At 53.3% G+C, this 11,646-nt stretch overlaps 3 protein-coding genes across 6 annotated transcripts; 1 reads left to right on the plus strand and 2 right to left on the minus strand.

Moving 5' to 3' along the window:
- Positions 1 to 349: 349 nt before the first annotated feature.
- Positions 350 to 4,370, minus strand: acbd3 (acyl-Coenzyme A binding domain containing 3). The gene is made up of 8 exons (XM_061270997.1): positions 4,015 to 4,370; positions 3,207 to 3,348; positions 2,906 to 3,046; positions 2,617 to 2,775; positions 2,338 to 2,512; positions 2,029 to 2,224; positions 1,429 to 1,716; positions 350 to 1,365 (listed from the first exon to the last, which is right to left on the minus strand). Exons 1-8 carry the CDS (start codon positions 4,319 to 4,321, stop codon positions 1,151 to 1,153), a joined length of 1,623 nt encoding a protein of 540 aa, XP_061126981.1. The 5' UTR covers positions 4,322 to 4,370; the 3' UTR covers positions 350 to 1,150.
- A 1,418-nt stretch (positions 4,371 to 5,788) lies between these two features.
- mixl1 (Mix paired-like homeobox) lies at positions 5,789 to 7,644 on the plus strand. Its single transcript, XM_061270999.1, has 4 exons — positions 5,789 to 6,224; positions 6,560 to 6,783; positions 6,877 to 7,009; positions 7,049 to 7,644. The coding sequence occupies exons 1-4, from the start codon at positions 6,137 to 6,139 to the stop codon at positions 7,558 to 7,560; spliced, it is 957 nt and encodes a 318-aa protein (XP_061126983.1). The 5' UTR covers positions 5,789 to 6,136; the 3' UTR covers positions 7,561 to 7,644.
- A 60-nt stretch (positions 7,645 to 7,704) lies between these two features.
- On the minus strand, positions 7,705 to 11,635 carry lin9 (lin-9 DREAM MuvB core complex component). Of its 4 annotated transcripts, XR_009711448.1 has the most exons (15): positions 11,566 to 11,635; positions 10,862 to 10,894; positions 10,655 to 10,746; positions 10,341 to 10,576; positions 10,110 to 10,235; positions 9,884 to 10,041; positions 9,626 to 9,759; positions 9,404 to 9,532; positions 9,232 to 9,333; positions 9,003 to 9,083; positions 8,792 to 8,917; positions 8,527 to 8,709; positions 8,351 to 8,448; positions 8,021 to 8,221; positions 7,705 to 7,837 (listed from the first exon to the last, which is right to left on the minus strand). XR_009711448.1 is itself a non-coding variant. In XM_061270995.1 (14 exons), the coding sequence occupies exons 1-14, from the start codon at positions 11,594 to 11,596 to the stop codon at positions 8,116 to 8,118; spliced, it is 1,614 nt and encodes a 537-aa protein (XP_061126979.1). In that variant the 5' UTR covers positions 11,597 to 11,635; the 3' UTR covers positions 7,705 to 8,115. The 4 variants fall into 4 exon arrangements, 3 of the variants coding, with proteins under 3 accessions (XP_061126979.1, XP_061126978.1, XP_061126980.1); XM_061270995.1 differs by having other exon boundaries at positions 7,705 to 8,221; positions 9,425 to 9,532; XM_061270994.1 differs by having other exon boundaries at positions 7,705 to 8,221.
- Between the last annotated feature and the right edge of the window lie 11 nt (positions 11,636 to 11,646).

Below are 11,646 nucleotides of genomic sequence, written 5' to 3' on the forward strand. Positions count from 1 at the left end.
AAATGAAGCGTTGCATGCAAATCAATGCACTCTTCAAAGTGCGAGAGTGCATTGTGTTGCTGTCAATTCAACATTCAACGACGACTTGCTGACAGACAAATCGGCGCATTGTTCCCACCTGTTGTTGGCGAGCTTCCCAGTGGGAGTTCTTCAAGTGGCTTCACAACACAAATGTTGCTCATACCTTCTTTTAAAAATAATGCCGCCTCCTCCTCCGCATTCTGCAAACACTTTTGAGTTGTGATCTATCGCCCCTCCCTCCCTTCCAGCTTGCACGTGTCGATTGAGTGCGCCCCTCAATCTTCCTTCCGACGAGTGCACCAAACAAATGCCAAGTAAATAGGTCCAGTCCAAGAGATGAACAGAATTTTAATTAAGATGAAATATATGCCCAAAACCATTCTTGCAACTCAGAGAGCCAAACCATACAAAACCCAAAATACGCCTCCCATTACTGCCATGTCAACAGTCTTGCAGTTAGACGTATAGCTTTTTTATTCTTTGTTCTATTTGAGACAATCATTCAAGTGGGATCAAACGTGGAACATATCTTTTTTGCCCGCCAGTGCACTGAATTTTCAGAACCTTGTCCTCTCTAAAAACCCTCCCTTACATCAACTTATAGAATTATTTACACAACAAAGGCTAGAGAGAGAGAGAGAGTTTGAAAAACACGGGAGAACACAATTGCACACAAGACGACGCTTTGGGGAGGGGGTGGAGAAAAACAACAACAATGATGCCTGCTTGAATTGGGGAAAAAATGTTAAAATATTGTACTTGTCGCTGGAATATGAACTTACATCCAGTCAGTGATGTTCGGGAGACCAGTTGAAGCGGAGCCTACTTCCTTCGCCGATTGTAACAAGCTGGGGGGCAAGGCGAAGCGGCCGGGGTTAAAGAGCAACCATCTTTTGTCAAATGTGGCTGATGGGAATGCAAACATGTCTTCCATGTGGGGACATTCCATTCGTTGGTCCCTTCACCAAAGACAAACGCAACAGGACTGGAGGTGTGTTCATTTGTCTCTCTGCGAGTTCAGAAATAAGTCGTCTCCCTCCCCTGGCGCACGTACAATATATCGTATAAATGGACAGCGCATACGCACGCGCGCGCACGCAGGCACGCTCCTCGGCGTTTGTCTTCAGCCTTATCTGGTGTAGTAGACTCTGTAGTAAACACTCTTGGAGCGCCACAGCGAGTAGGAGTTGTCGAACTTGAGCAGGTAGACGCCGCGGCCGGGGTACTGGTGGCTGCCGGCGTACACCTCCTCGTGGCAGTCCCGCCGGTACACCGGCACTATCTCGTCCACCTGAGGCTTGCCCGCCTCCTTCTTGGCCTTCTCCTCCTCGCCGGCCGGCTCGCCTGCGGGCAACCAACCGGTGGGTAAGATCTGTCCATGCGCGGCCCCTGCCCCGCCCTCCTCACCGTCCTCGTCCTCATCCTCGTCGCTCGACTCGGACACGTGCACGCTGACCGAGGCCGAAGCCGCGTCCGTCCACTCGAAGAAGACCCCGAAGCCGATGTCGTAATAGTCGGTGGCGAATTCCCAGAAGAGGTAGGAGCCCTCTTCGTGCGTGGGCACGCGCACCGTCACCACCTCGCCGCGGCCCACCGTGATCACGCTGTCGGCGTCCTGCCGGATCTTCTCTTTGAAGTCTTTGATTTGGGGCCGCGTCCACATGGAGGGCGCGGCGATGACGGGCGGAGAGTCCGCTGCCGAGTCAAAGGGGAAACAAGGGCGGCAGCCGCGTTTACAAACCGTGGCCTTCCCTCTTTCCTGACCACCGCAGAATGCATGCCAAATGGAAGCTCGCGTGAACCAGGAAATAGTCGGAGCGCTTCGTCAGCAATTACGACCTTCCTAGTCTGTCGCCACGTACACACAATACAGTACATGACAGTAGGGCTCCTGCTCTACGACGAAATAGCAAAAAATAATATTCAAACTATTTGATTTGCAAACAGACACAATATCAGCGAATGGTTTCCTTTTGGAAAAAAAAGAGAAGGAAATGCTTTGCTCACCAAACAGAGGCCCGTTCTCGGACGCTTCCTCGGCCGGCTCGGGCTGCGTGTTCTCCAGGCAGGGCTCGCCGCCGCCGTCGACGGCGGCGGGCGTGTCCTCCAGCGAAGGCGGGGTCACGGCGGGGGGCTCGCCGGTGCAACAAGCCCCCTGGTGGCCGTGAGCCATAGACTCGGCATGCTGCTGCTGCAAGGCCGCCTGCGATGAGAGAAAGGGGGCGGGGCTTACACAAGGGCATGCGCCCGCAGACCGGAAGCGGTTCAAGTTGCGAGCGAGCCAACGGCCATGGAATAGGGAGGGATGCGTGCCACCTGCTGCTGAGCCAGCTGGACCTGGTAGAGCTGCTGCATGTACTGCTGGTAGTGCTGCTCCTGCAGCTGGCGGATGAGGCCCGTCTGCTGCTCGGGACTGTCGGGGTACTGCTGGGCGGCGTACTGCTGGAACTGCACCGCTGTCTGGGCGTTCAGGGCAGCCATGATCTGTTGCCTGCCGAGCGCAACGAGGCCACGGGGTGAAAAATGCGCGCCGGGGACGGACGGCGGCCGCGCGACCGGCGGCCGAGCGGCCGAGCGACCGGGCCTCGCACGCACTTCTGCTGCTCCACCCGTAGCCTCTCCTCCTCCGCCTGTCGCCTTTCCTCTTCCTCCCGCCGCCGCCTCTCCTCCTCCTCCAGCCTCCGCCTCTCCTCCTCCTGCCGCTGCCTCTCGCGTTCCTCCGCCTCCTGCCGCTGCCGCTCCTCTTCCTCCCTCCTGGGAGGCAAACCGCCATTAGTGTTTTTGGAGCGAGTTTTGGGACCGACGATCCTGCCGTGGCTTTAGCCCAGCTTCGGCGTGCAAGCGGCACGCATCTTCAAAAATGTGCTTCGGGGGTGGGGGGGACCTTTTGCGGTCTTGCTCCTCCCGTTCGATCTTGTGCGAGGTGACGTAAGGCGCAAAGAGGTTGCAGCACTTGTTGAGCAGCCGCACAAACTCCACCATGGCCTCCTCCTTCTCCATGTTGCCCAGGGAGGCCCACTCTTTTCTGCGCTCAGACAAAACAAGAAAGACAAGAAATGGAGGACGTAACAGGGAGGCAGGTACAAGAAGAAAAAAGGAGCTTTGGAAAAGAAAAGCAGAAAAGCCTTGCGAATTGAATGTGGAAGGGCAGAGCGGAGAGGAAGCGTGCGGCGGGCCAGCATTACCTGCGGTCGTTGCCCAGCACGTCAAAGAAGCCCACCTCGGGGGACGCGTCGGGGTTGTAAGGGCCCAGCAGCGCCTGTTTGTGCAGGGCCACCAGCCGCAGCTTCTCCTCGTAGGTGGGGTGGAAGGCTTTGCCGTCCTTGTCTGCGCCAGAACAAAGTTTGCCATAAAACAAACGGCAGACATATACAAGCACTGGCTGTATTGTATTGGAAGATGAAGATCCCCTTCACAGCAACTTCATTGTTCCTGGCCGGAAGACGGCTCGGCTCATCCACTTGATCAAATAAATAGCTAGCTTGCCCCCCCCCCCCCCCCCCCGAATAACAAATGCTTGGTTTTGCGCTTCACGTCCTCCTCAAGAGTCGCAAGATGATCAGTCAAAGGAAACATCTCATAACTTGACAAAGTGCACAAGAGGATAGATAGTATTGCGGATGTCCGCGGAACATGAACTTAAGGCAAATCCAATGGGTTGCTAGCGGGCTACATGTCAACTCGCTTTGGGCTCGCTCGCATTGATTCATTTGAGGAGCAGTTCCCAAGAGCGAGTGACAGCACCACAACGGGAAAGACGTATGCATGAAATGATCACTCACTCACTCACTCACTCACTCACTCACTCACTCACTCACTCACTCACTCACTCACTCACTCACTCACTCAATCGTGACCGACGCGGAAGCGCCGCACAAGTAGCGACATGCTAACGTCTCCCTTCGGTCGCCTGCGAGGTGACAGTTAGCCTAGCCGCGGCTAGCTCCACTCGCCAGTCTCAACTAGGAAACATGCATTCGAAATGAACACTACCTTTGAAAAACTTGAGCGCCAGTCCGTACAGCTCTTGGAGGGCGAATCCCCATTTGGTCTCTACGGACGATTTGTCGGACTCTCCATCGTCGTCGTCGTCGTCGTCGTCGCCCTCAAGGGTGGCCGGTGTTTGGCTGTCGGGCTGCGCGTCGGCGGCGTCCTGTGGCGGCGGCGGCGGCAGCGTCTCCTCCGACTGGCCTTGCTCTACCTCTGAGTCCGGGCTGAGCGTGAGGCCGTCGATGGACACTTCGAGACGGCTGGACGCGGCGCTGTCGAGGTAGCCGCTGTGAACCTCGGTCGCCATCATTGCAGACTGTCAGCTGAAGCGGCCACGTACCTACTTCCGGTTGTCCTGACGAAACTTCCGGGATAGAGCGCGACACTTCGTAAATGTCTTCTTTTTTTTTTCTTTTTTTTTTCTCACAACACTTCAAATCGAGTTTTGACAAATCAAACATTTTCATCGTTTAATATATTTACAATTGACCGATATAATGACGTGTTTGAAATTTGTTTCAGAATTGAAGTCCGCCCGCCCTAGTTAGAATAAACTATGGATCCAAACTTTGAAGCTCTTAATAACAGGGCTACAGCCGTTATCGTTGTATAGCCAATGTGGTAGCGTGGTTTTGGCTGTATTGTCCGAAGAGGCATTCCGCTTTTGTGCAGCTTGTCAAACGCGCTTGGTTCCATTTTAAATTGAGCTTTCTTGCGAGCTCTTGACTGTGTTTCCCCGCAGCCAGCCCTTCAAACAGTTGCATGAAGAAATAAACAAATGTAATTGGGGGAAGTGCAAATAGTCTGGCTTAAGGAGTAATTCAGTGTCGAGCCGCCACTGAATGTACCGGCTCGTCTGTTTGACACCTCACGCTACTTACTTTTTCCCTTCAACTAACCATTATACATTTGACAGACAGACGGGTTAATGATCCCCCGTTCTGCAGTGATATGTTAACAGTCCAGTGCTCTTTGCATATTTCATCAATAAACAGAATTCAAACTTGCAATGTTGTAGGGGGACTTTTCAATATGTGTTGCTTTATGATGATCGACATCATGCTGTCTTTAGCCTTGTTTCAAGATTATTTATTGATAGAGATCTTAGAAAAGAAGATAGATCTTTATTGTCATTGTCACACGTGTACAACGAAATATGTATCCTTTTTTCAACGACCTGACCGTATTCACTGACGCCGCTCTAGTAAGAGCGCAAGCTGACTATTCCTACTGACTAGTCGTTTTTCCCAATCTCCTTGCGTGTCCATAGATCTTTATTGAAATCCCTGAAGAGTACATGTGATATTGCTAAGTAGTTTTTTTTGTGTTTTTTTTGGAGGGGGTGACAGACAAATAGACAGGAACAAGTTGGTGTCGCCTCACCTCTGTCAAGCACCTCGGAACACTTTTGAACTTGGCTTTGTGTATTGTGACAGACACGCTTTGTGAAGGCGAATCACTTCTTACGTGCAGCCTGGTTCAAAGTAGAGAGCGCCACAGTCATCATTTACAGTAAGTAGTTGATGTTAACTGCATGGACAATAGCAGCGGCATCGCTTAAGAGCAACGGAATTGTTGGACATCTTAGAATCAAGTGTGCAAGATGATGTGCATATTTCACTTCGTGCAATACAACATTTTGCCAGGGGAGCTAGGAGTTTATTTCTTGTAGATTCACCAGATTTACTGGTGAGAACGATTGACGCTGACTTCAAATGGTTGATATCTATTCCCCCCCCCCCCCCCCCCCGCTCTATTTCAATGTTTGGACCTCGTTTGTTGCCTTTGGCATGCTTCTTTCTCACAACTACTCGACATCCAAGTTTGGAGAGGAAGATGGTAGTTTCCGACGGTGACGGCTCCATTAATGGCTCAAGCCATGCAAAAGCGGATCAATGTTTTCTCTGCCGATGTGTATTGAACGCGCATCATGCCATTAAAGGCCCTTTCCCACAGGGGCGGCCCTCCACCGGAGCTTCACACCTCCGGAGGCGTCTGAAGTTGTCGCTTAGCGTCGACGGCCGCCGAGTTCACACTTTGCACGTCACACCTTTGATCCGTCGGGACATTTAACTACGGGCGGACGTGTTCGGAGCTCACTTTCTTTTGGAGACACACGTGAACCATGTCGGCCCTCCACGGAGACCTGTCTGTCGGCGACCTCAACCACTTGCAGCTATACCACGAAGGAAGCCTGCAGATGGGCAACCCGGGTAAGGCGTCGCTCATATCGGCTTTCAAAACCCCACAGCAGTTCTTCGCTAGGGCGAGATATTTCTTCGAGGCACTACTTTGAGTTTTTCCTTAAAAAAATAAATACATCGACTATATATGAAGTAGATTGTTCGGAAAGAAATAGACATTTTGTGCTAATTGTAATTGATCACATTGATTGGTTGGTGTACGTCGATTGGCCAAGATTTTTTTTTATTGGGGCATGATTATTTATAGAATTCCCATTTTTATTACCGAGTAATCCTGACTACAGTGGTGCCATGAGATACGGGCGATTCCTTTTTATGCTCAACTTGCCTCATCAACCTTTCAGATATTGCCAGCGGAGACTTACCAAATTACATGGCCGCCGTGGCTGCCCCGGTGCCGCGAGCCGACAAATGCGTGGCCATCCTGACCCACCGGAGGAAGAGGACCAACTTCACCCAGCAGCAGATCGAGGTACTGGAGAAAGTCTACACCAACACCAAGTACCCAGATATCTACCTGAGGGAGTGGCTCGAGGCACTCACCGGTCTGCCCGAGTCCAGAATCCAGGTGTGTTCACATACGAGAGTCATGCTCCCGCCTTGCAATCAATGAGGTCACCGTTATTTCTCCTTGTGATCATGGGATGTTATTGACTTGCAGGTGTGGTTCCAGAACAGGCGAGCCAAATCTCGTCGCCAAGTAGGCTCTTCGGTGGCAGCCAATTCACCGGCATCTTTTAGCCTGCTTCCCGACCAGATGAATCGAGGCAAACCTAACTCGCCTTACATTTCACGTGTGAGCTGATATTCATGTTTGCTTCGTATTTTCTCAGTTTATGACAACTGCCACAGTGCAGCGGCTCGCAGGACCGCTTATGGAGCGGAGGCTGCCTACGGAAGCCCGGTCGAGGACCTCCACAGGATCAAAGCCGACGGCAGCCATTTGCCGGGATCCTGCCTCTACGAGAACGACGCGCGGCGAGCAAAGAGCAAGCCGTTGCGTCTCCGCGAGACCGGCGCCGGCGTCGGTCCCAGTAGCGTCCCGACGTACCCCTTCCAAGACGCTTGCGCCGGGCGTCCCAAGGATATGGTGGACTACGACAACTTCCCTCCCAACAAGACCATCGGGCCCGAGATGAAGGTGGTGATCCCGCCCATCCCCGCCGCGCGCAGCAACTTTGTCGGGTCGTCGGTCAACGACGTCAGCGGGCCGCCGCCGCACGTGCGGGCGGGGGAGCCCTTTGATGGATTCTCCCCCATCAACGGCACAGACGCGGCCGAGTTTTCCGATTCAGACTCAGACTGGGACAAGGAGGTCTTGGTCGGATTTACCGACTTTATATAACGCCTTGAGAAATGGATCCACAAATGTGCTCACTTGCTGTTTAATGAGCCCGGCCGGCTTTGTAATTGTTTGCGTAAAGTCTCTATTTATGGTGAAGTTGAAATAAAAATCTTTGTTTTGTCTTGCATCCCATTTTCCTCTTGCTTTGCAATCTCAACAATATTTAATATGAAAAAGACAAACAAGTCCATATACAAGCCAAGGCGCTTGCCCGTACAATAGCAATGGGTCGCGGCAAATGTGACTCATGCGGGAACACCCCCGGGAGCTAAGTTTCCTTTTGAAAAAAAATAGCAAAGTTACATTTTGAGAGCCCAGAAAAAGTAGAAAAGGCCAACAGTAGGAATTATTTCACAAATATTGTACAACTATCTACACTTCTATGAAACATCCTTTCGCCTGCGCGCTCAACAGAGCCTGACGGGGCAAAACAGTGTTGCTGAAATAAATAAATACGCACCCATTCCACCAGTCCAACTGTGGCACCGAAGAGCATTTCTGCGGCAAAAGCACTTTTGGGTCGACCCAGAGGCCTCTCCCCGCCCGGCCCCGAGCTCACACGGCGTTGGTGTTGTTTGCCGAAAAGGCGTGCAAGTTGCCCAGCTGACTCAGGCCGCTCTGGATGTGCGCCACGTGGATCTCCACGTTGTTCTGGAAGCAACTGCGAGCACAAGGCGGGACGAGGTGGGTCACGGAGCGGCTTCGGGCCAGTTCCATTCCATGCTTACGGACCGCGTCGGGTTTGTCGGGGCTGGGAGAACGAGCGAGGTAAGGCGAGGATCGAAGCTACCTGAGGTTGGAGGGATCGATAGATGCTTTGATGTCATCCAGGGACTCTGTGAGCGATTTGAACTCAAAGGAATTCAGGTCGCCGCCGTCCGCCAGGCACTGAAACACAACAAGGGCCAGCACGCCGGGCGTTAAGGACGCCCTTCGAACAGTGGCCGTGTGAGACGAGCCGGCGACCTTGATCTGCAGCAGCAGCGCCGTGAGGCGCGAAACGAGATGCGTGAGCCCGCCGTTGCTCACGCTCTGCCGGCCGTCCTTGGAGGAGTGGCTCAGCCGCACCATCTGCCGGGCCTCGTCTTCGCAGTGGCGCCGCAGGTCGGCCGGGTGCTCGGCGGGAAGCGCCGCCTGGTCCGGAGAGAGCTGCGCTCCGCGCGACAGACCGAGGACGGAGCCGTCAACGCGCTTGCCGGGAGCTGACGGCCGCTCCCCCGCCGCCGTTTACCTCGCAACAGAACTGCTGCACCTCGTGCAGAACTTTGTTGAGATCTTTGTTGAGATGCTCCAGCTCAAGCACGATGGACGCGTAGCGCTTCTGGAAGTCCAGCTCAATGGGCAAGGCGTAGGATTTCTGGAGGAGAGGAAAAAAAAAAAGGCAACCAATGCGACTCCACCTCATGAAGAAAGGGTTTCTTAACCATCTGCAGCGTTTCTACCATCTTCTCCGCTTCAGTGTTCATTTCTTTCAAGTGCTTGATGTGCTCCTTCTTGATCATCAGGATCTTGGATAACCTCGTCTGGTGAGAGAGCGGGCAAACGATGTTAGCGGGACGGGATTGGCCTGAATTCATCGCAACGTTTGCCAGAAGACGATCCGGTGATGGGGTGCGTTGAGAGCCGAGCACACAAATGCGCGGGCAAAGTGCTAACTGGAGATGCGCGTACCACTTGGACCAGGAACTTGACAGGAAACCCGCCCAGGGTGTCTCCGTCTGCACCGGCCAGATTGGTCTTCCACGGCGGCTGGTTGATCAGAGGGTCATGGTCCTGAGGCAACGCACGTTAAGAGTCCTTTTACGGACCTGCGCTCCAAGCCATCACAACGTGCGCTAGGTACCATGAGAGCGGGAGCGCTTGCCGGCGGGTAGGGGCCTCGAGGCGGAGTCACAAAGTTGTGCGCGTAGCGCGCGGTCCGCTGCCTCTGGGCAAAAGCCAAAATGGGCATGGTCTCGTTGGGCTCGTTGCTCTGCCGGGCGGATCAGCAAGGAGAAAGAAAAGAGAAACACTAAGTGACGACTAAAGCGTCGCGTTCCCTCGCGCCGCAGCCCATTTGACGCACCAGAACTTCGTAGTCGGGCACATTGTGTGTTCCCAGGCCGATGCGTTCAAAGGTGACACGATAAGTGGCCGCGCTGGTGTCCACCGCGTCGATCTGCCCAGTGAACAAACCGTCGTGGACGCCTCGCAGTCGAGCTGCCCGGGGGGGGGGGGGGGGGGGGGGGGTTAGGGTTAGGGTTAGGGTTAGAAAAAAAGGCCACTGATTGAGGCCGCAGCCTCGGGCTGACAATTTGTGCAGCGACAAGGTTGCCTGGGTTACCGGTGACTTTAGTTCCTATGATGAGAGGAAGCGGGATTTCATCCGGGAGGTCTTTGCAGTCGGACACGTCCGACAGTTTCCTGTGCTGCAGCAGGCGCATCTTCTGTCTCTTCTGCCGCAGCGCCGTCCGCTCCTCAGCAAAGAACGCCGATGAGCACCTGGACAAAAAAGGAGCGAGCTTGAAGCCTGAGATGAAAGTGCGAGCTTTGAGGAGCGGCAAATGTACCGTCTGGGTTTTCCCATCAACCTTCGGATGGTCCCCCATTCCACCCGCGTCAACTTCCTTGTTTTCAAGGTGGGGAAAGACTCCTTGAGACACAGACAGAACTCATTGTCGCCCTCAAAAAGAGGCCTGCGAGACAAGACACATTAAGAAAGCGGGCAAACACAAACATTTGGCGCAAAGTCGCAAATGTTCTTCTAATCGGAGGACTAGCGCCATCCATTTGTTACCTACCTGTCGATGTTGGAATAGAACCATTCGTAGATGCACCACTTGTGAGCTTTGGGCAGCTTGAGGAGGTTTCGTAATCGCAACCCTATTCTCTGCGACGACTTCTTGTCGGGCGTCACGACACTGGAAAACTTCTGCGGCGTGGTGTTGACCCTCTGGCTCCTTCGCGGTGATCTGGACGGGACACGCTGCGCCGCACGATCGTCCTCGTAGCGACTCCTCTTTGAGCCGCGGGTGGGCTGTAGGGGCAAAGCCGGACGACGACGTTCACGACATTTGGCACTGCGACGCTAATCAGCGTAAGGGAAGTGGCTTGCCGTTTCCATGGTGAGGGTGGACTGACGTCCCCGTGTGTTGTGAGCTCTTGGGAAGGTGTTCTTTTCATTCAGAGTGTTGGACAGACTTCCTTCTGTGAGGAGGTCATTTGAAGGATGAGCAAGAGCCAGCCATTCTGAGGTGACTTATCAACTTATCAATGACACTGAGCACTAATAGTTGTAACAACGTCAAAATAAGCCACATACCTTTGAGACTGACAAGTGCCTCTGCCGAGGAGCCTGAAGGAAGAGAGCAGAGAGCAGGAGAATGACACAGGGTGCATTGTAATGCATTCTGCAATGACATCCGTTGTGTCGCAGCAAAACAATGCCTGCAAAATGCAAAGAGGTCCAGTCCGGTTCGCTTTCAGTGAGGCCTAAGCCGAGGATCGAGCTGTCAAGCCCGGCTAACATTACGGCGACAGCTGGCTTTTGTGTGCGCAATACACGCCGACTCAAATTGTTGGTTGAGAAGTGAACAGCCGTAATAGTTCTGTATAGACATTAGTAACACAAAGGCGGGGAAAAGATTCAACTTACACACAAAACGCGTAGCACATCCAGCTAATCTAGCAAACAAGCCCGAGTGCTTTATTGCCCCACCGGGACGCTGCGGGGGTCTCTTTTGTTGTTAGCGACGGCTAACTAGCAGCTAGGCTAACGACATTTGTTTACTCGGTACAAGTACCGGAAAGTTGACAAACTCCCTTGTTAGCTTTCGTTAGCCTCTCGTGCTAATCAGCATTAGCCCGGCCGACTTGGGTCGGTGGGAAGACTCGGTGGCGAAATGATCATCGAAGGACAAAATAAACCCCTTCAAAATAGACAGAAAATCGGGGCCGGCGGGTATGTGTGGCGGGGGCGTATTGAACAAGCAAAAGCGGGTGCACTTTGGTGTCGTTTTCACTCACTCTCGTCCAACAGCTGGTCCAACTCCGCCATCTTGAATGAGCCGCGCCGCTTTTTCAAAGAGCTTGTCAAAATGCATTGTG

This window comes from Syngnathus typhle, linkage group LG22 (assembly GCF_033458585.1).
Source record: "Syngnathus typhle isolate RoL2023-S1 ecotype Sweden linkage group LG22, RoL_Styp_1.0, whole genome shotgun sequence".
NCBI classification, from domain to species: Eukaryota; Metazoa; Chordata; class Actinopteri; order Syngnathiformes; family Syngnathidae; genus Syngnathus; species Syngnathus typhle.